General features: G+C 38.9%; 1 protein-coding gene across 1 annotated transcript in view; it reads left to right on the top strand.

The window, feature by feature from the left end:
* ARHGAP10 (Rho GTPase activating protein 10) overlaps positions 1 to 24,101 on the top strand; it is a 321,844-nt gene that overhangs the window by 255,144 nt on the left and 42,599 nt on the right. The window contains exon 19 of the mRNA XM_082728962.1: positions 13,480 to 13,630. Within this exon, the coding sequence (XP_082585088.1) occupies positions 13,480 to 13,630 (151 nt within the window). The remainder of the gene's footprint in view (positions 1 to 13,479; positions 13,631 to 24,101) is intronic.

Here is a 24,101-nt window from a genome sequence, read left to right as displayed (position 1 = left end):
ATATACTTGGATTCCTTTGTTTTTATTTTTTTGCATCTCATTGGCTTTTGATTTGTGGTTACCATTAGGTTTGTGTATAATGTCTTGTTGCATATAGCAGTCTATATTAAGTTTAAGGTCACTTAGGTTTGAACCCATTCTTTACTATTCTTCCTCCCCACGTTTTAGGTATGTGGTGTCATACTTTACATTTTCTAATTTCAACATTTATATTCACTAATTTTTTTTTTTCCAAAAATTCACCCATTTATTTGAAAGAGAGAGAGAAAGAACACGAGAACATATGTGGGGGAAGGGGCAGAAGGAGAGGGAGAGAGAGAGACTTGCTGCTGAGTATGGAGCTCAATGGGGCTCCAGTGGAGCCAATGGGGCTCAGTCCCACAACCCTGAGGTCATGACCTGAGCCAAAATTAATAGTTGGATCCTCAACTGACTGAGCCACCCAGGTGCCCCAGCCTTGACTTATTTTTAAAAATATAATTTTACTGCTTTCGTGCATTTTACTTTTCTTATTCTTACTTATGGTGTTTCCTTTTCATTCAAAGAGTCCCCTTTAATGTTTCTTGTACAGCCTGGTTTAGTGGTCATAAATTCATTTAACTTCTGTTTGTTTGGGAAAATCTCTCCTTCTATTCTGAATAGTAGCCTAGCTGGATAGAATATTCTCAGTTGCAGGTTTTTTTCCTTTTAGCACTTTGAATATGTTATGCAACTATTTTCTGACCTGCAAAATTTCTGCTGAAAAATCAGTTGATATCCTTGGATTGAGTTTCCTGCATATTTTACTGTTTTCCTTTTCCTTGCTCCTTTTAAAATTCTTTATCAGTATTTTTTTTGCCATTTTAATTACTATGTGTCTTGGTGTAGACCTCCTTGGGTTAATTTTCTTGGGGGCTTTCTGTGCCTCCTGGATCTAGATTTCTTTTTCCTTCCCCAGATTTGGGAAGTTTTCAACTTTTATTTCTTCAAAAAATTTTATGGCCCTCTTTCTTTTCTATCTGGAATCTCTACTATATGAATGCTATTCCCTTTATGGTATTGCTGAGTTCCCTTGTCTGTTTTCATTTTTATTATTTTTTGTCTCTCTGGTTCAACTGGATTGCCCTGTCTCCCAGATCACTGATGCATTCTTCTGCTGTCTCTGATCTACTATTTATTCTCTCTAGTACATTTTTAATTTCAGCTATTGAGTTCTTCATCTCCGATTGGTTCTTTTATTTATTTATTTTTTAAATCTCCTTGTTGAGGATTTCACTGACATCCTTTACTCCTTTCTCAAGTCCAGTGAGTATCTTTATTAGCATTATTTTAAATTCTCTATCAGGTATATTATCTCCATTTTGCTTCAGTCTTTTGTTATGATTTTCCTTTTCTTTGATTTGGGACATATCAAATCCTTTGTCTCCTCTTCAGTCTAACTCTCTTTGTTAGTTTCTATGTGTTGGGCAATTAGCTATGTCTCCTGCTCTTTAAAGTAATGGTTTATGAATGAGATGTCCTATAGTGTCCTGCAGTGCAATGTCCTCTGTTCACCAGGACATGGTACTTCATGGGAATCTCCAATGTGTATTAATTGCATGCTGCTGTTATGGCTCATCTGGCTTTGTTCAATCCAGTCATGTGACATGGCTTTCTTTGCCTGTTGTGGGCAGGGTTTGGTCCCTGGGTGGTTAGTGGGCCAGTCTGGGGCTGCCTTGGGCTTGAGTTGAGTCAGACTATGCATTTGCCAGAGGAACAGTAGCACTGAACTACAGGGTGCTTTCCCTGAGTTGTCCCCTGTGAAGCTTTTTTTTGGTGGATCTGTTCTGCAGTCAGACTTAATGTCTGCAGTTAGAAGACATATCTAGTTATCTTCCCCTCTCTCTCTGGGACAGGAGTCACTTTTCAGTGGTGTTGGCCACTGTCAGGGCTGCTAGCACAGTGCCAAGTTTTTGGCACCACTTTGGATGGGCTGTGGCCAAGGGTTTATTGGAGGAGACAAGGTGCATGGTGACAGCAAGGTCCACAGCAGTGCTCTATGGGAGAGGAACTGCAACAGCTTGGAAAAATTCCTGCTGAGGCTAGCTGGGTTATGGGGGAGCATGTCCACAGAACTGTGATGGGGGCAGGGTACTTTTAGCAAGCTAGGTGGAGAATGTTGGCACTGTCTATATATGTCTATATATTTAGGCTGGGAAGCAGGGTAGGTAAGTTGGTGCCACTAGCTCTTTTTTTCTTGGAGAAGTCTCCCAGAGATCCATGTCCCCTCTGGCCTGTGCTCTGATATTAGTAAATAAATCTCCTTCCTGTATACTCCTGTTTTTCAAACTGCTGTTTCTATGCTGTATCTCAGCAGGGTTGTTTGTTGTACTGTCTTTTTAATGGTAGTAATTCAGTTTCATCTTACCCTTTAGCTCCCAAAGCTGAGCCCACTGATTCTTAAAGTTCAAGTGCTAAGCCCCATCAGTTGTAAGAAGTTATGAAACAAGGCCCCTTCAAAGCCAAATGTTACGGGAATTCCTCTTCCCAGTGTGTGTTCCCCATGCCTAAAGTATCTGGTGTGGGGTCTGGTCTCTTCCATGCCCACTGTGTCCCTTCATCCTGCAGATAGTCCAGCAAGTCCATTTGGCTCCTGATGGTGTCTTTGCCCTTCCTGCCCTCTTTGGTGTGGCATCTTTTCTACATTTAGCTGTAGAGAGTCTGCTCTGCCAGTCTTCGGGTCATTTTCTGGGTTATTTGCACTGATGTGGGTGCTATTGAGTTGTAACCATGAGACAAAGTGAGCTTAGGATCCTACTACTCCACCATGTTCCCTGGAAGTCTAGACCAGTTCTTTTATAAAACGATCTTTATTTTGAATCTTTCTTCATGTTTAGGTTCAGGTTGTATATTTTTGGGAGGTAAATGATGTTTATCTCCCAAATGATATTCTAGGCAAATAAGCTGGGATTTTGAATGGCTGGGACTGGAATCATCTGGAGGCTTCCATGCTCACATCTGGTGCCTAGGCTGGGGTGATTCAGAGGCAAGGCTCCTCTGGGACAATGGGACAGAGTTTCCTACACAAGCTTGTGTTTCTTCACAGAGCATGGCAGCCTAAGACAGCATTCTAGCCACCAAGACAGAGACTGTAGGGCTTTTTATAATCTAGCATCCATAGTTCTATACCATCACTAATGCATATGCTGTTGGTTGGCATGGTTAGGAGTTGCCCAGATTCAAGGGGAAGGGATATAGATGCCACTCTCTCTCTTTTTTTAATCTTTTTATTTTTTACTTTGTTATTTTTTTTATTAACATATAATGTATTATTTGTTTCAGGGATACAGGTCTGAGAATCATCAGTCTTACATAGTTCACAGCACTCACCATAGCACATACCCTCCCCAATGTCTGTCACTCAACCACCCTATCCCTACCTACCCCCCCCCCCAGCAATCCTGTTTGTTTCCTGAGATTAAGAGTCTCTTATGATTTGTCTCCCTCCCCAGTCCCATCTTGTTTCATTTTTCCCTCCCTTCCCCCCACAAGTCCCCACCCCACCTCTCAAATTCCTCATATCAGAGAGATCTTATGATAATTATCTTCTCTGATCGACTTATTTCACTTAGCATAATTTCACTTAGCATAATACCCTCTAGTTCAATCCATGTCTTGGCAAATGGCAAGATTTCTTTTCTTTCTCTTTCTTTCTTTCTTTTTTTGGTGGTGGATAGATGCTACTCTTGATGGAAGAGTGTCAATGAATTTGTGATTGTGTTTTAAGAATGTCAGAGGTGATGACTGCCAGATTTTTTAATTGTAAAAATGGGGTTTTCCCCTGTTTTTGTAATTAAGTTATAGCCTCAAGCTATTTTTTTTAATTTTATTTATTTAAGAGAGAGAGAAAGAGAGAGAGAGAGCATGAGTGGGAGAGGGAGAAGTAGACTCCCTACTGAGCAGGGAGCTCAAAACAGGGCTGATCCTAGGACCCTGGGATCATGACCTGAGCCAAAGGCAGGTGCTTAACCGACTGAGCCACCCAGGTGCCCTACCAATAGCCTGAGACTATATAAGAATCCTATTCCGTGGTAGACTTTTATCCGTTAGTGATAGCATTCATTGATGGCTCCCTAACATTTATGATTTGGGACTTAAATTACATAAAGTTCTTAAATATGCTCATCTCCCAGTAAATAAGCATATAATGATGACAGTGTTGGATTTTTAAATAATTCCTATGACAAAGATGAGCATGCATGACCCAATTTGACAGGTACTAAACAATTTATACAGATATAAGTAACAGGCACTTAAATTATTAGAGTGTCAACAGAAATACAGATGAAGAGGTTCTGCTCTCTGTGTGGTTCTGTGGTCGTTTTATCCTGACTGTTGTTTCCTTCCAGTTAAAGGAATGCACTTAAGGCATAGCACCATTCATCATGATTGGAAACATTTGTGTCAAAGCCAGTTCTAGGAGAAGTGAAATCAGTTGAGGGAGATCTTTTCTTTTACACTTCAAACACAAGCTGTTATAACTGAGAATTAGCACGTTCCAAACTGAGGTATAATGCAGGAATGTAAGCATTAACCTTTTTAGCTTCACCTTTGAAGGTGCAGGAACTAGGTAAAAATTATGCTTTCATCATATTTAAGTCTTACTAAAATGAATTGTGCAGTATATCCTGAAGGAGTTGTTATCATGTGCCATTATGTGATTTCCACAGAGGCTTGAGTTGGCGGGGTTAGGGTTGAAACATTGGGCTGCTTGGAATATTCTTAGAATTATACATGAGGGGGTGCCTGGGTGGCTCAGTGGGTTAAGCCGCTGCCTTTGGCTCAGGTCATGGTCTCAGGGTCCTGGGATCGGTCCCGCATCGGGCTCTCTGTTCAGCAGGGAGCCTGCTTCCCTCTGTCTCTCTCTCTCTCTCTCTGCCTGTCTCTCTGCCTACTTGTGATCTCTCTGTCTGTTGAATAAATTAAAAAATAAAATAAAATAAAATCTTAAAAAGAAATTCTACATGAGTATTTTCTAAATTCCTGATTAGAAACATTTCAAGTAGGAGGTGAAAATCTAGCTATATGCGAAGGTGTTTAGAAAACAAATCTTGCCTAAAGCTTATTCCTAACAATTATATATGGCAGAGGTCACCTATCAGTGTAGCTAAGACTGAATACTGGCAAATTCTAGGACACTGCAATCTGTATATTTTTGTAGCCATGTATTGACTTCTTTAAAATGAGACAAATGTTACATGGGGGGAAAAGCTCTGAAGAATAGTCATTAAAATTTTAACAGAAATGTTTCTGTGTGTGGGATGATGGGTGGTTTTTAGTCTTCTTTAAAGAGTTTTCTTTCTTTCTTTTTTTAAGTTTACCAGAAATTCTACAAGGAATATAATGTGTTTTAGTTATCAGTTTTGTAACATGAATAAATTGTACAGATGATGTTTGAACAGTGAGTTTGAACTGCACAGTTTCATTTACAGATTTTTTTTAAAGATAAATACAGTACAATACTATAATTGTATACTCTCAATAAAATTTTCTTTAGCTTGCTTTATTGTAAGGATACAGTATATAACACATATGACACACAAAATATGTGTTAATCAACTGTTTATGTTATCAGTAACAACATAGGTCAAGAGTAGGCTATTACTAGTTAAGGTTTTGGAAAGTCAAAAGTTATATGTTGATTTTTGATTGCCTAGGGGAGGGGAGTCAACACCCTAACCCCCACATTATTCAAGGGATAACTCTAATTTGAAACCAAAAAAATTACCAATAAAAGATTAAACCAAACTGTTCCTATAAATTTTAAAACTATTGATTTAGTATGAAGACTGATAAACATCTCCTCCCCTGGCCATGCAGCTTCTCATATAGCACCACCATTGACCACCTTCAAAACATGGTTTTGCTTTAGACATATCATTTTTATGAACGTTAAAAATGGAGAGAGAGAAAAGAAGGCTGTTGCAATATCTCTTAAATAATATGTAGGCCATGCCTGGGGGCATATATACTTAAAAAAGGTTTTAGATGATTCTGATAAATATAATCATATACATGCCTTCAGGGGATATTGTCTTCACTGTGATTCAAATCCACACACTTCCTTTTAGAGAATTAATAGGTCTGTGGCTTATTTTTCCTTTCTTAGGACATGGTCATTCTGGCCTACTCAAATGACTAGGGGTCATAGCTTGTATTCCAAAAGAAAAAATGTCATTCTCCTTGAAAAGGTCATAAAATGATGAGTGTGTTTACTTGTACTCGGTTTAAAGTGTCACAGGTGTCATAGAAGGAGGGGCCTGCTCTTTGTCATGGCTAGAGCTAGTGCTGGGTTGGTGAGGCCTCTTCTATGGATTGTAGATGGTAGGTGTCCTGTCTGTGCTGCTGTTAGGACAAAGTGATTTCTAAGGGAGTATTGAGTCCTGCAAAGATAAAGGATGAAAAAAACAAACAAAAAAAATCTGGGAGAAGTGTACACCAAAATTGGAGGAAGAGGAATAAGAGGGGAAAAACAAAAGGAAGGACTATCATGTATGGAGTATGCTTCATTGTTGGTGTAGAGTACCTCTATTTCCTTAATGTTATTCTAGGCTTTCATTGCTGAAAGGAAGACTTTTTTACTTACTGGTTTTTTATTTAGCGAAGAATATTTGGTGGCATTTGGGTTTTGAAAGTCAGAGTTACAGCTGTGTTTAGGAAGGTGTATTCTTCTGACTTTGGAAGGTGTACGCTTGTGTTTCCCAAATGTTTGCAGGTGCAAATTGATAAAACAGCACCTGGAGTGTTTTCAAAGTTTCGCAAACCAGAAAACAACATTTCAGAACTGGGAATATATGTTCACACCATGAGTGTAAGAGCCGTGTAGCTTTGGCTTGATCAGAAGTTTCTCTTGTGAATTGAGTGGAGAGAAAGTTATTTAGGGAGCCTATAAACATTTTATTAATACCATTTAGTTCCCAATATATCAGAGTTATTAATTATTATCACTACCTGTGTCAGTTCTTGTTGAACACCAGAAAAACCAGGGCACAGATGTTGTATGCACAGTTAATAGCACTGAAAATATCCATGGTTTGGGGTAGGTAGTTCTGGGGTATGTTTCATTATATAAAGTCTGGTAGATGAAAGTTGTCATTTACTGACATCTTGAAGTAGAAAAACCAAAGTCAGTTGTGTATTACTCTAGTGCATAGAGTGCTGCAGAAATCAATGTGGTATATACCCCATTAGGACTTGGGAAGGGGTCTGAAAATGTCTCTAAGAAATTAAAGCTAAAGACTTGGAAAGAAAGGAAAAGAGGAACTCTAGCAATTTGATAAAATCCAAAAAAACACACTTTTTGCTTTTTTTCCCCCTCCCCTCTCCTGCCTTCCACTCCCCTCCTGGGAGGGTCTTGTAAACCAAAATTGAAGTTGTTTTTTGGAAAAGTTCAGGGCAAGTCAGGGCCACAGTGAAAGCCTGAACCCATAGGATGAATAGGCTGGAACTGGGACTGTCTCCTGCCCCCCCACCCCTTCCCTCCCATTCTTCTTGGCTGCCCTCCCCCCTGTCTTCTGTGACACAGTGGGAGGGGCCTCATGCTGCCTGGAAGCTGGCTCTCTGAACCAAACCCTGTAACCCATTCCAGGGTCAGCCTCACAGATCCCCATGTAGAGGCTTGCATCAGATAACACATATGAAAGCGCTTGGAGGAACTGCAGCTGTATAGCAGAATCTGCCCTGATGAGGAAGCAAGTGAATACAGAACAGTCTGTTGGAAAGAAAGGACCAGAGCCAGCAAGATGGGAAATAGCATTTGGCCATTGAGGCCTTGGTCTGGGAACAAAGCTTGGGTTTACCACTAACTAGTGGTATAAAAATGAGCAAATCTTTAACCATAGGAGCCTCGGCTTGTTCCACTGTGAGATAAAGGGCTTGGCCTAAGTGATAAGTAGGATATTTTTCAGCTCTGAGATTCTGAGTTCTAATGAACCAGAACAAACGTGAAGCATTAATCTACTTCCAGCGTCAAGTCTAAACCCAACTGGTATTTCACTGTCAGCCCCTATTGTCGATTCTAGTTATATTTTCTGCTAAAGACTTGTGTTTAGTCATGGGGTTGAGCTGGTTCAAGGACAGACACCTAGAAGGTCTTCAGAGTTCTCTGTGTAGTGCTCACACTGTACTGACTTCCGAAGTTTTGTTGTAGATGGAAGGTTCAGGCCACCTTGGTGCCAAGCTAGAGTCCTACGACCTTAAGGTGATGAAAGTTTGTCTAAACACACTATAGACTCTGAAGGTTGAAGGAATATCTGGCCATTCTCTAGTTCAATATTGTGGAAAGAAGACTGGAAATTTTATCTCTGCCCCTCTTTGTACATTAAATGTTCCCTGAGGGGAGTAGGCATTGATTTCCAACTGCCTGCTGGCTCTCCCTCTCTCTGTTTATGGGTAGTATAGTTAGGTGAGATCTACCATCATCAAAAAGGACATAGTATGAATGGGGCTTAATGTGATTGGAGATACTGGAGACAGAGCAGCAGAGTGACTAACACATCCATACTGGAGTCAGGAAATCTGCGTTCAAATCTTTGTGGATCAAGCACTTGGTCGTAATAATATGTCAGGCATATATTTCAACTACCCAGTAGTTGCAACTATTATTACTAAAGATGATAAGAATATGCACAGATATTAATAATCTTCTTATTGCAGTAAAGACCAGTGAATTCTTCTGCAGAGACACATTAAAAAAAAAAGAATAATCTCATCCCCCTTAATTTCCTTTAACCATATTACTAGTTAATTTAGTTGAATCAAACGCTGCAGGTTTGAGTTAGGTTTTAAAGCAAACTTTTTAGAAACCATTTTTATTTGCTGTATATCTACAAAGCATTTCTAGCAGACACAGCCCCATCATTTCCATATGTGGCCCCTGGTGGCAGAGCAAGAAGGACTTGGGGAGGTATTTATCTGTATAGCTGAGTCCCATGGGCATAAATGTGCAGTTTGTTGAGTCTGAGGAATCTGTGACTGAAAGGTGGTGCCAGACTTGTGTTTGTGCTGACGCTCAGGAGACCTGAATACGCGCTTGCTTACCTGACATGCCTATGTGTGGAGTTTTGTTTTTTGTCATTGAGTTGTCTGGTTTGAGTTTTTCTTTGTTGTAAAATACGTAGGAGCAGTGAAGAAACTTTTCTACCCTGAAAAAAATGTTTTGAGTAGACTTGATCTTTTAGAATTGTTTCAGATGAGTTCATCTTCCCTACAATGAAGGTAGCATGGTGTTAGAGAAGTTAGGAGAGTCCAAAGATTTTGGAAAGAGACGTGGGCAGTAAAGGAATTTGCATCCATTTAGTGGTTCTAGAATCAGGAATCAGTGTTAAAGATGCACATCTTGGCCACATAGAATAAGACAAGCAAAATTGTAACTTCTAGAATCAGATGGCCAGAAAACAGGTCAAAACTTTTAAAGTATAAACAGTTGACTGTTTCTTCCTCTCCTAAGTTTAAAAAAATTTTTTTAAAAAGTTATTTCTGGTGTTTCAGAGAGAACCATGAGAGCGTAACTTTGTAACTTAAAAAACAAACGAGAAAAAGAGTTGAGTACTTGAGGCTAGTGCCTTTTGGCAGGCGAGAATTCTACCCTGAACCGCCAATGCAAGGCGGCAAACAAGGTAGATGCACGTGAACGGTAATGGGTCTTGAAACATCTGGGAGGACCTAGCACAACCAGGGTGAGTTTTAGGCAGATAATCTCTTATATACATAATCTGAGATTATATAATCTCTAGTTTTACTCTTTTAAAACAGATATAGAATAGTATATAGTTGGTGATTCCACACTGCTCCCCCCCTCCCGCCCCAAATTAAATTTTGTTTTTTAACTGGCAACAGGAGCTTTGGAATCAGAGCTGAGTGGAGATACCAACAATACCATTTTCAAACATAGATTGGAAAAGAGACTTGGGTTCATGATTTAATCTTTGAGACTTTATCATTTTAAAATGTGGGGAAAATGCCTTCCTCAAAAGTTGCGAGAATATTAAAGAAAGCCTACTACCTAGTAGGTGTTTTTTACATGTTAAATGTATTCAGTGAAAGAGGAGGTAATTTAAATCTCAAATTTTAGTGCAGCAGTGTACACAAAGTAATGATGTGAGTCTAGCTGACTTGGGAATTCCATTTAGGGGCTCTATTTTGTTTCTTCCCTTTTGCCCATTGCTGAATGGGTTTTTTCCATAAACATTTTAGAATCATAATGTTCAGAATACACAGTGAATTGGAGGAATATTCAAGACCTTAAGAACTTAGAGCACTCTCAAAACAGTGGTTGAGCTGAGTAATGAGGGTCTAGATCCATTTTTATTATCATTATCTACTATATGAGATCTTATTAGAAGTATCAGTAGCTCCATTTTATTTCTGGTTACAGTGGGCCAACTGCTGTACTAAACTTTATAAATGTTTTCTCATTTAATCCCTGTCATAACATGAGATCTAGTTGTTATAGCCTTCATTATACAGATGAGAAGATGAGGTACTCTGTTTTAAGCAATATGTCTAAACTTCCATAGTTGAGAAGACTTAAAAGCTAGATTAGTGCCTTCTCAAGTTAGCAAATGTGCCTTGGTATCCCCTCATTCAGATGAAAGATTACCTCTTTGAAGTGTTAATACACCATGGAGTTTATTGAGGGAGTGGTTGATATTTGGAATCTTAGAGATATTTTATTCCAATTAGGAGTTGGGAAGGTTCCAAGGAATTGATTGTATATGTTCAGTGTCAGTTTTTCTGAAGTAATTTTTCTGTGTTTTGATTTTGGCTTTGGTCTATCCAACAAAAGTGTAGAGTGCTATATAATGATTGTCTAAATGGGCACTTCTCAGGCTTGGGCTACACAGAAGAATCGCCTGGAATCTTTAAAAATGGAAATCAAAGGAAAACAAAACATTTCCCCATTCCCAGGTATAATTTCTCCCCAGTTTTATTCAGATATAATTGACATAAACTGTTCGTTTTAGTTTAAGGTGTACGGTATAATGATTTGATCTATGTATGCACTGTGAAAGGATTACTACAGTAAGTTTGGTTAACACCCATCATCTCACATACTTAAAAATTTTTGTTTCTCATAATGAGCACTTTTAAGGCTTATTCTCTTAGCAGCTTGCAAATATGCAATACAGTATCACTAACTGTAGTCACCATGCTGTACATTCCATCCCCAGAACTTTATCTTATAGCTGGAAGAAGTTTGTACCTTTTGACCACCTTTATCCTTTTTCCCCATCCCTGTCCTCCTACCTCCGACAGCCACTAATCTGTTCTATTTCTAGGAGTTAGGGTTTTTTTTTTTTTTAATTTTTTTTTCCCAAGATTCCTCCTATAAGTAAGATCATAGAGTATTTGTGTTTCTCTGTCTAATTTCACTTAGCATAATGCTCTGTGACCATCCGTGTTGTCATATGGCAAGATTTCCTTGTCTTTTTATGACTGAATAATATTCTCTCAGATACTTTGATGTAAACTAAATATTGTCATAAGTATTCCAGAGGCTTCTGGAGGCTCAGCCCTGGGATGTCTCAGATCAGTCCCCCGTGAACGTTGGAGTCACACTCCCAGGTCCTGGCTTGCTTCGTAGTTTGACTCTCTAGACTTGAGCTGCCCCACAGCTCACCGCCCCACAATATTCCTACTCATCCTCTCCCCCTGAGATGTGTGGGGGAACAGCAGTCATCAGTGTGGATCTCGGGGGAAGTTCTGTTCGGAAGGTTATCAGCTAGCTATCTAGCATCAGTTCTGGGGACACAGCTTTGCTATTGTTTATCCAGGCTTTGGATGCATTGCCTCTGTGTATTGTTTGGTTTCCGATTTCACTACTGTCCCAGAGGTATTTCCCATATTTGTAAAGATCAAACACAGGTAAATCAAGACCCTATTCCAAAAGTTCCCACACACGTGCTGTTTTCTTCCAGTGGAAGTAAGTTTCCCCATCTTTCCTTCTCTTCTTCACATTGTCGTGCATTTTTCAGCCTAACTTCTCTTCTGTTCCCACTACCTCACAACCTTCTTTAATTTGCACAGTGACAGATGGTAATAAATCCAGCTGTGGACAGTAGTTTAGACAGCAGAGGATTTTTTTTTTTTTTTAAGGCAGATAAGTAATTTGCTATTTGCCAGAGTGTCTGATTGGAACACAGAGTCTGTGGAAATATGGTGTTAGCAGGTTACCAGTTGGAGCACTAAATTACATTCTCACTAGCAAATATTTGTCCAGAGTAATTTAAATCATTTTGTATTCCATTTACACATGAGGGGGCAGTATGGTACTATCAAGCAAAGGCTCTGTTGAAATTGTCTATTTTTATTGGTATATAATAGTTTTTAGGTGAGAACTTTTAGTCTCTGCGATTATAGCTCTGCTATGGTTGTTAGCTGTTAAATGTGATACGCATATGTGATACCCTCACTCGTATACCCGGGTCACACGCCTGTTTTTATTTAAAAGCATAAATAATCATTTCCTTGCAGCAGTGGGGTTTTCCCACAGTGCTTTTTATTGTCAGTTTATATTTATGTTTTGTTTAATGCTAGCTAGCTTTCTTCCTGTTTCCTGCTTCCACTTGGGGAGCATCAGCCCTCTTGGAGATGCAGTCTCTATTAGGTTGGTATGTCTAAATATTTTATTTTATGAGTTCATTGAAGACCAAAGGATCTGCAGTTTTGTTGGGGACAGGAAGCCTCTGAACCCAGGTCTTGGAAGGTCTCTATATAAATCACCTCTGCACGATAGGCTTCCCTTTACAGATTGCTTTTCTCAAAAGAAAAAAAAAAAATTGCTAAGCCAAGAAGCAGCACATTTTAATTAATGTTATTATTGCTGATCCATGAGTGACACTGTAAGATAATCAAGGTGCTAATATTCTAGGTTTCATAAATGGAAGGGGAATTATTAAAAGAAGTTGGAAGGTATTAACTGATAAAATCTGTAAAGCATTTTATGAAAAATGTACATGGGACTCTGAAAGGTAATTTCATAAGCACAAGCTATTTTTAAATGTGTAAAAGTATTTGCAGTCATATGTTTCTGTTTATGTAGTTAAAAAAAATTGAGACCAGCATTTGGCATAAATATAACCCTGTATGAAATTTAATGGGGTATTTACTTTTGACGTTTTATCCTGGCTACTTTCTTTGTGGATGGATAGCTGTGGTATTGTCTACACCTGGTAAAGATAATTATACATATTTAGTTTGGGAATGAATTTATTTTGCAATGCAATGATTGGATGTTGCTTTTACTTAATTTTAAGGGGAAATTTTATTTTGAAATCTGATGTTAAAAAAATAAATGAAAGGCTTAGAACCTGTACCTGAAATTTGAAAGAATGGGTTTTTGGCTCTAGCGTGTTTTGGATGAGCCCCAAATCAAATGTTGTTTGATCCTGGTTTAATATTGCCGCACATAGGTTTCTGTTCATTGGAAACGATTAAATGTCCTTTATGCTTTGATGGCAGATTTTTAGGACCCTGCCTGATGCCACATTCCCAGAGCCAGTCTCCCTGTCAACATCACCCCCAAATGCTCCACCAAGGCAATCAAAGAGACAAGGCCAGAGGACTAAGAGACCCGTGGCTGTATATAATCTTTGTCTTGAGCTGGAAGATGGTAAGATGTTAATGATATTTTTCTGCTTGACAGCCTGTTGAGAGTATGGTATATCGTATGTCCCCAGGGAAGGCCATGGTTTTCCTTCCTCTGTGACTTAATTCCTTTTCTCCTTAAAATGATAATTTTTGAGATTAACAAGGAGGGTGAAGCTTCCTTGGCAGAGAGAGAATGCGAGTTTCAGGTTGGTGTTTGTATTTGTTATGCATGCTGCTTTTTTATTTTTAAAAGACAGCTTAAATTTCTTTTTTGGGAGACTTGTGTGACCTCCTGTGAGGTTATATAACTCTGAGACAAATGGAAGGGGAACTAAAATTAAAGCAGATCTTTTGAGAGGAGCTGGTAGTCTAATGTTAAATGCATCTGGATTAGAGACAGAGTCTTCTGTTGCCCTAGAGTTTAGGGCTTCTGCATCTTACTTAGCCCATCTTTCTGATGTTCTTGTGAGGCTAGCGTCTCCTCATCTAGCAGGAGTGGCAAAGGGACCTGCCTTAGGGGCCAGGCTGAGTGGAGTGAGCATAAGCTGTAGTGGCACTCGGGCGAACGGAAGTTCTCCAGTCTCATCCTGGCTGCCACGTTCCTGTCACTCGTTGTCATGCAGCCACATTGTTTCAGCATTGCCAGACTGCCTCACTGTTTAAAGAGAGCTTGGAAATTGGAATTTGAAATGCTGATCTCTACAAAACAAGACTGTGCCATGTAGAAGTCACCGATTGCCAGTTTGTAATCATGTGGTTATTGGTATGGAGAGGAAGATGATCCTGGTCTCAGAAACTCCAATTTCAGGAGGCATGTCTGAAACGGGGACTCATTTGTTGTGGGATTTCACATTTCCTGAACTTGAAACTCATTGTCATTCTTTTTCTTCTCATCCTTTTTTTTTTTTTTTTTTTCTTTTTGTCTCTTTCATTAATTATCCTTTCAAGCCATTACAGTTATATCGGTTTGGAAGTTGAAGGTGAATGTCAGAGGGAGGAAGGGAATGAGTGCAGACAGAAACAAATATAGTACCTTCATCATGAGGACCTATATAGTCAGACACGCAGGTAGTTAATATCCAAAGATTGATGAGCGCAAGTAACAACTGACTTGGGAGTCTCCCAGGAGGACTCAGAATGCTTCCTGTAGTAACGTGGGGGGGGGGTGAAGGTGTGCTGGTATTCTTTTATATTAACACATGCATCATTTGATACAACTATTAGTTTTACAATCAGATCCTTATTTCCAGAGGAAGAGCCTGAATCCTTAAAATCAACCTATAATTTCAGAGCTTACTTTTAGACATCAGTTTCAACTTCTGATCCCACCTAACTTTTTTGTTCTCTTTTTTTCTCACCTTCACTCCCTCAACAGAGTTGCTAATAAGGAGTAAAACTGACTGGTTTGAATTGCACCTTTTCTCATATCTCACTTGTCCTCTGTTGGAAGTGTTAATAAATTGTGAAAGAGGCTAATGTTGGGAAGTAGGAAGAGAAAAAGAAGTCAAGGAGATATATCATACATTATGTAGAATAGTATCTACATTGGCTCACTGGCCCTTGAGCAAAACTGAATTGACTATATTTCATAAAGGAAATGACTGAAGAGGGACTGTTTGTCTTAGAATCATATCTACTTTTTTGGTATTTTAAGGAATTAAATCATAATACACAATCATGTATACATGGTATACTGGCCTTTTGATCATTGGGTTGCTAAGTGGTTAGTAATGAGTAAGAAGTTGCTGAAGTGGTGTTTGGCGCGTCTTTTATGGGAATCCTCAAGATGGTATATAATCATAGCTTTCCTAGTTTTAGGTCATATAATAATTCTTAATTATTTGATTATAAGGGGAAAAGATTGTGAAATACTCAATTCCTTTAGTCCATTTTTATGTTCATTATTTATATGATGTTTTCTTCTGCATTTTGTACTTTATAACTTTACATTACTCTTGCTTGATTGCAGCCTTGGAATTTGTTGTTGGTGTTGCAAGCTGTCAGAATCAGGAAAATTTGTGCTTTTGTTGTAGAGTGATTTTATTTGACTTTAGAGGTCATAATATAAAACAATTAAAAGCTATTATTTATCCTCCTACCAACACCCCATTAATTGTAGCTAAACTTTAGTGAAACTCAAGTTTGTGAAGAATTATTTCAGAGAGAACAGTAAGGTCTACATATTGCATTTTCCAAAAGGAGAATGAGTTGTGGATAAATGAAGAGAAAAACTTTTGAAAGAAAGCATATAGTAGAAGGTTACTAAAAAACTGTGTTATTGAATACCACTTATCATATTGAAAACTTTGCCCCCTTCTGGGGGGGGGGATCTATTTTTGCCATTAAGATGTAGTTTTTTTTCCCCAGTAGCATAAGTTCTCTTATTGTCAACTCAAAGTTTTCAAAAAGTTCATCTTTTTTGTATTTCTTCTTATCAGTGGTGCTAGTCACTTGCTGTGTTTCTCTAGGTTTGGTTAAAGTATGCATTATAGCCAACTTAGGTGGATTATTTTTCTCAATTTTGTAGCTTATATGAATGTGATAGATAATTTAAATGCAAATATGCCCTCTCTCCCTTTTATGCACTGTAGTATAAATTAATCTTGACTTAATGAAACCCAGGGCAAATAGTTTTTCTTTCAATTTAGTTGGATTATCTGTCAAGATTCAAGGGACTGGACTGGACAACTGGAGATTTTCTTTAGCCCTATGATTTGGTCACAGATTTGGTATTTGAGTTTGTAGTGTGTTAGTTCTTCCTCTGCCTTGAGTAGGGAATGAAACTGTGTGGCGTAGCAAATAGCCAACCCTGGAAAGCCATCAGAATCGGCTTCAGTGAAACATCAGGGAGATCAAAAAGTCATTATTAGTGAAGAGTCAGCAAGCCTGTTATAGGAGTTGAAGTAGGATAGGCCTAGAAGCAGAGAATTCAAACGGGCATAAAATGAGAGAGAAACCCTCTCCTGTTATACATGACTTTTATTATGATATGTTCAACCTCACCTTCATCCCAATTGAGAGATGGCCAATATAATTAAAGACGCCTAATATCTTTACTTTGTTGAAGACTTTAATTGGCTTTGGCACATCTAGTCATGCTGTATAGACAATGCTCATTATTTTTCTTTGTAATATATGATTAAGTGATATTAAACTTACTATTTGCAAAAGACTTTAAAATTCTTGTTAGTTGCTTAAGGATCCTTACTGATGATTAATATGAACTGAAATGGATATAGTTTCTGGCTAGATTTCTTTCAATAGAGCAGCTTTTAAATCTTTACTGAAATTCTTATCTTTATTTTGTAATAATAATACAATAATGTAGAAGCCATATTGTTTGTTTTCATATAGCATTTAATAATCTCATGAACTTCAACGTTGAGGAGATTTGGCTAAGTCTTTTGTGAAATAGCAAAATATGAGGTAGACCAGAAAGTACGAAAAGGAAAACTAAAAATCAGAGGTCTACATTCATTCTCCAGTTATCTTTCTGTGTTTTTATTTTCTTAGAATTAGTAGTAAAGTAACTCTAAACAAGTTCATTATATAACGTATGTTCCTTTTCTCCTGCCAGCTCCATATTTATGTCCTTACTACCACTTATATAAAAAGAGACTGTTTTCTTTTCTTTCTTTCTTTCCCTGTCTTTCTTTCTTTCTTTGGGGTGGGGAGGGGCAGAAGGGAGGGAGAGAGAGACTCCCAGGCAGACTCCCTTCTGAGCACAGAGCCTGACTCCAACTCGGGACTCTATCTCACAATTCTGAGATCATGACCTGAGCTGAAATCAAGGGTCGGACGCTGAACCAACTGAACCACTTGGATGCCCTGAGACTATTGTCTTTGTTGTAATTCTCCCAAATATAAGGAAGGTTCTTGAGGCTACATGAAATATATTCTTTGTTATTTTCATTCATGGCAGAAGAAAAATTTTAAAGGTTTGGGGAGTGGGAGAGAAGATGATTGTCGTCAAATTTTGACTAAGCTCTCTCTTTCTTTATGCTAGCTCTAATTATAAACAGAACTAGGCATTCACAGGACAAGTTTTTATTTGTATATTCTTGGGTAGTTAGGTAGGCTGTGCCCATCTTTTGTATAGGATATAGCAGTTTATTTGTTTAGGCAACTGAAAAAATATGATTTATGGTGAGTTGAAAACAGAATCATCTTGCAAGCCAGTTGGTAAGATTTAATAATATAGAGTAGGTCTTACTTGGGTATTGTTGGGTTGGCACTTTCACACTTAGATGCTGGATGTGCTAACTGCAGCACGTTTTGTTGAATATGTGTTATTGTAGTCCTACAGTGTGACAAGGGTGCAGAGCCTTATAAGCAAAAAGTGAAAATGTAACTGTTGAAAGGGAGATAGATAAACAGTGAAGCATGAACATTTCCCTTCTGTTCTAAGGAAGAACATACTGTGACATGGATCAGTCTCTAAAATTGGAGTAGGACAAATAAGTTGTATAAATGTCCTTTCAGCTTACATGATAACAAGTTGGATTTTTTTAAAATGATTACCTAACAGTTAAATGTCCCCTATCAGTGAGAATAATGCTGATGAGATAAATGAGACACCTTAGGTATGTCAGAAGAAATCTTGTTGAATAATGAGGCATAAGCAAGAGAATAGAACTAAAAAAGTAGGCTACTGTAAGGCCTTTTGAAATGTAGATTTTTAATTTTAAAATATGGAATGCTTCAGGCAGTTTGGAGGTTTTTTGCCTCTATCATTTATTAGTGATTTTTCTTATACTGGACACTAAAATCAGACTTCTGCATATCTTTTTTAAAAAATATTTTATTTATTCGAGAGAGAGCGTGCACAGGTGGGGGACGAGGCAGAGACAGAGGGAGAAGCAGGCGCCCTCCCACCTCACCCCCCAGTCCCTGCCAAGCAAGGGGCCTGACGAGGGACTGGATCCCAGGACCCTGAGATCATGACCTGAGCCGAAGGCAGACACTTAACCAACTGAGCCACCCAGGAACCCTATACTGGCTATCTACTGAAGAGCTTTTATAAACTCCGCATTATGTCACACAGTGTTTCAAGGAGTAGATATTCTACTTCCCTTCTGTCACTACATAGTGAAATAATGAAACAGCATGGCAGTAAGGGCCCAGTCCTGGGCTATCAGCTGTGAGGGCCTCGGGAAGCAACTCCAGGGCTGCAGGAGGTGGGGAAGTTTTCCTGGTTTTCTTGAGGGGAGCCATTTTGGCAGTTGGACCGGGAATGATTTCAGGTGAGGGGACTAGCTTGAATGAAGGCATGGCAGCAAAGTTGAGCAAGAACAAGGCAGGGGCTTAAATAAGAGGCTAGCTTGATCCGAAGGGGACAGGGGTGAGGGGTAGTGACGGGCAACCTGATGAGATGCTGCCAACCCTGCCAAGGTCTGCCCAAGCAAGGAGCAGGTGGTAAGAAGTCTGGGCTGAGGAATTCGTATTCTGATTCAACTGGTGGGCAAATAGCTTACCGTCTCTAAATCTGTTTCATTACCTACAAAATGGGAGTTACCGTAATGTCTACTACTGTGGATGGTTGAGAAGATTTTAGGGGGTTAATATACTTAATATAGTGTCTGGCATATAGTAAACGCTCAAGTACTGGCTTTTTCTGTTCAGTATTGTTGTTAAAGCCAGAGAAAGGTGCCTTATAGTTAGAATGATAAGAGAAGTTACTATTTTTTTCAGCAAGGGAGTTGTAACATGGAAAATAATATCAAAAGAAGTTTAATGGGACTTAATTTGTCTGTAGGAATCAGGAAGACTGTGGCAAAGGCTGGTTAAGTAGTTTAGGCTCAGAGTGACGTGGTCTTGAACCAGCACTAGGGATGGAAGATGAGTGTGGGAGAGATATTCAAGCACGTTGAGGGGACTTCTTAACTGACTCAGTGTGGAGGATGAAGGCACATAATCAAAACGAGGTCTTTAGCCATGTGTTACGCTCATAGATAAAGGTATCATTGCATTTATGTCTTAGGTTTTGCCTTGAGGATTTTTTTTTTTTAAATATTTAGACCACCTTTCCATCAAGAGGAAGGAAGTATCTCATTTTGTTAGCATATTCAATACATACTGCTGTATGTAACTGTTTTGGAAAATAGGTTTGGTAAAAATAGCATTAAATGTATTAGTATAAATATTGTATATGGAAAGTCAGTTTCCATACTGCCTATGGAAAGTCAATATTAAGAAAATATTAGAATTTTCTGAATATTTTAAGAAGAACTATTAAAGAATACAAAGTGTTACATCTTCTTAGAGAAAGAATAATCTCACAACTGTGAACAGTGGAGAACTTCTTTTTTCCCCTCTACTTTACCTCACAGGTTTATAGCCTCATTCACTCAAAGACTGGAGGGTACAAGATGGGAGAAAAGCACTACACTAACAGGCGCTCATTTCAGTAGATGTCAAAGGTGGATAGCGGGCAGTCCTGGCAGCTATGTACTCTCTAATCTCAGTTCCCAAGAGAGCATCTTTAGAAATTGCTTTCATGAAAACATGCTTCTGTAAGTGAATTGTAACTGCTCCATCCTCCCTCGACGTAAGAAGAACCACCGTAAAACCATTGTTGATGTGAATTTCCAGTGACATTCTACAGCTATTGACATTTTCTTGTCGACCTATCTGATCAGCTTGACACAGAATTATAACCAGCCCAAATAACTGAGCACAAACAGATCTTTGGCTCAAGCTTGGCAATCTTCTCTCAATTCTTATCATTTTTTTGGCATGACACTTCATGGATGGGCTCTAGATAATAACTTCCTGAGTGCCAGGCCTCTTGCCATCTCTCCAGAGCAATGTTATGATTCCCTGACATGGAATTACTGTATTGTGAAGTTAAATCTAAGACCAGGCTTGACTCCGTGACAGTATATGTAGACAGATTATTTCTTAACTCGATTTTACAATGATGAGATCAATGGGTTGGAAAAGGCAGCCAGAAATTTCAGGGCTGTAATTGAGTTGTGGTGTGCCCATTAATCATGCAAGCTGCCTCCCCTGCCTTGGCGTCTCCCCAGAAGCCTCCCAGAAGCTCAGCCCCCCTAATGTTAGTGACAAAGCACACGGCAACTTCTTATATGACTTCCTATATAATCTTAACTCTGCTTCTGTGTGGGATGAACATTTCCCCTTTTCTCTGGAGGGAAAAAGCTTATTTAATGCCGTCAAAAAAAAAAAAATACATAGCTGCTTCTGTGGTGAAAATAAGTTCATGGCAGGTAACTAGAATTTATAGAAGAGAGGAAAATTCTTTAAAGCTGTCTCCCTGTGGTGTGGGTTTTTTCTTCACTTCTAATAGCTTTTATTTTAATTTCTAGTTCTGAATTCAAGCAGCTGTCATTCTCTTTATAGCCCTTTTTGAAACTCCTACAGCGTAGGAGGTAGCCGGGCTGTCTAAGAAACATCTTTTCAAACCAACCAAAGTATTGTTTATCCTGAATGAAATAGAATTTTTAAGGCTGTCAAGAGTGAGTGATTTGAAACGTTTTCTTTAATAGCCAGGAAGATGAGCAGAAATCTTGAAGGGGAGGAAGGTGTTATCTCAACGTGGCCAATTCCAAGTAACTTCTATTACTCAGAAAACTCTTTTGGACCAAGATAAAAGTTACCACGAAGTAAGGATGTTGTCTACAATTAATATAACAAAACAAACCTGTGACAGCTCAGTTTTATTTCCTGAATCCATACCAGCTGTTGAGGAAAAAGAAAGAACGTGAGATGGAGTCAACAGTGGAGAATATTCCTATGAACTAGTCATTTCTAATTGCCTTTTGTGAACTCTGAGTAGCAGCTCTGCTGAGGGCTCATTCCACTTTCCATGGCATTGCTGTGTACCCTCTGCGCAATATCTAGAAGGAGTCCAGTGTCACCCTTGGATGAAAAAAAGAGTCTTCAAAGCTACTAAAATGAATTCTTGGGCTGGCATTTTGCATGTACTAATATTTGCTCTCTAAAATCAACAGCATGGCTTCTGGAGCTTCAAATGCGATGATGGTCACAATTTTATTTTTCTCTTCGGGTCAGAAGAGAATAGTACTTTTTAAAGTCTTTGTTGATTATCTTATTTTTAAGGTATATATTTTCTCTTAAACATTTTAATTGTTAATGCAAGAGCAAGATGCAGAATTTGGAGGGTGATGATGGTGAACAGTTACATATGCCATTGTATGCCAGACACCGTTTTTAGCAATGTCTGTCAGATAATAGATAAAGCTCATAACCGTCCAAGAGCTGCTTGAATTCAGAACTAGGAATTACATTTTATGGTTCAGGAAACTGAGGCCCAGGGGTCAGGAAGGCACCCAAGTCTCCCAGCTGGCCAGTGCAAAGCCAGGACTGAGCCTAAGCAGCACGATCCCACGGTCTGGTCTGGCCCCTTTCCTCCCAGCTGGCGTGTGGAACACAAGTGCTGCCGCGAGAGCTCCTCTTCCCGGAGTTAGCACACATGGCCTGTTGGCCTCTGACTCTTTCAGAGATACTTGGTGCATTTCAAACAGTGTGTCGATTTATTCTTTCTGAACTTCAGGAATGATTCTTGGTTTTTCCATTAAAAGCCAAAAAACCAAAAAACCAAGGGCATTGTTTCCATGTACTGGATTCAGAGTAATGGTCTCGATGGAGGAGGTGAAAGAGAAGAGGCAGAGATATGTATGGTTTTAAATCTGGGACACGGTGGCAGAAATGGGCTCTCCAAAAAAGAGAGAAAGGAAGCAAGCAAGCAAGCAAGCAAGAGAGGGAGGAAGGTGGTGGTGGGAGGAAGGGAGGAAGGAAGGATGGAAGAAAAGGGTGAGGGGTATGCCTGGGTGGGCTCAGTTGGTTAGATATCTAACTTTTGATTTCAGCTCAGGGTCCTGAGAGCGGGCCCTATGTCGGGCTCTGTGCTGAGCGTGGAGCCCGCTTAAGATTCTTTTCCTCTGCCCCTCTCCTCTGCTTGCTCATGTCCTCTTTCTCTTAAAAAAAAAAAAAAAAAAAGAAAGAAAGAAATGGGGCTCATTTTTATGGAAAATGGGGAGGGGAAAACACTCATTTTATTTCAGTGCTGTATTTGTTTTCTTGTGGATTATGCAGCCATTTACCTAAACAGACCAACAGCCCATCTCATGTTAGCTGTTGTGCGGATGTCTCAGGTACCAAACTGTGCAGCAGGTTGTCATAGTAGTGGAAAGGGAATGCAGTCAGCAATGTAAAGCTGCCTGAATATCCTGGATTCTGCTAGTATTTTTTCCCCTCCTCTTTCTTCCATTAAAAAGAAATCTAAAAAAAAAAAAAAAAAAAAAAAAAAAACAAAACGTAGATAACGTGTTCCCTGGTTGGAAACACCAGAAAGTATAGAAGGATGTAGTGAAAAGTCTCCATTCCACCCCGTCAGCTCGGTTCGCACACTCTGTGGCGTCTGCGCAGTGGGTCTGTCTGTGATCACGGATGGTCATGGCTCGAGCCACATGAAAGTGCCAGCTTTGGGTTCCACAGTTATCTAATCTCGGCCATTTCAAAAAGAGTTTCTCATTTAGTAGGTCAAAAATACGTAAGCCATCAGAAATTTCATGCAGTTCAACCTATAGTTTCTTAAATCATTTCAGGGTGGAGATCCAAACTGGATTGCTAACTACTGTTGTTGGAAGGGTTGTACCATTTGAAACTGCTGTTCATGCATGTCAAAAATGATTGGAGAGCCTCAGTTTCCCATGGCTGAACCTGTGGTTTCTCATTTGTCCTTCCAGAATTCTTTATGTATTTATAAGCAAATATGAATGGAGATTCTTACCTACTTTCTTATGCATCTAATAGCCAGGTGTACCTAATTAAAAAAATATTAAATAGACTCATTTTTGCTTTTCATATTGCTACAGAGCTCTCCTTCCCTGTTTTTCACTGCTGTATAGTATTCTGTAGGTTCTGTTGTACACATGTACTCCTAAGAGAGCCTTGTGTTCCAGAGTCCAACCCAAGTGGATAATGCAAACCCCTTACTAACCGCACGCAGGCTTTAGTCTTCCAACCATAACCAGAATGTTTTCACAGAGATAATATACATGGTATGTTTTTGAGTGAATAAAGCAGGCTATAAACAGAATTTCCAAAATGATCTCACTTGTAAAGGAAAACTATGTCAAGAAATGTAGAAGCATAGTCATAAATCTGGAAGAATATGAATCAGTTATGACCTTGGTTATACTTAAGAGGTGAGAGTTGAGGTTTTCTTCTTTATTCATATCTGTGTTCTTTTTTCCTATATTACTTTTTACACATTCCTTGTGTAATAATACACATATTCCTTGTTATACACAGGTATTATTTATTATACACATATGTACATATTATTTTTATACACAGTGTTACGTACACGTTCATATAAATACAAATGAATACACATGTGCCACATAAATATATCTGTATTTAAGTTAAAGAAGTTTCACCTTAACACTGATGCAAGTTGTGCTTGGTATTTGGTGTGCTGGGTGTAAGTTTAAGGTTCAAAGTGG

This window comes from Mustela nivalis, assembly GCF_964662115.1.
Source record: "Mustela nivalis genome assembly, chromosome: 4".
NCBI lineage: Eukaryota > Metazoa > Chordata > Mammalia > Carnivora > Mustelidae > Mustela > Mustela nivalis.
The sequence above is the reverse complement of the archived record's forward strand: the minus strand, read 5'-3'. Positions and strand labels throughout refer to the sequence as shown.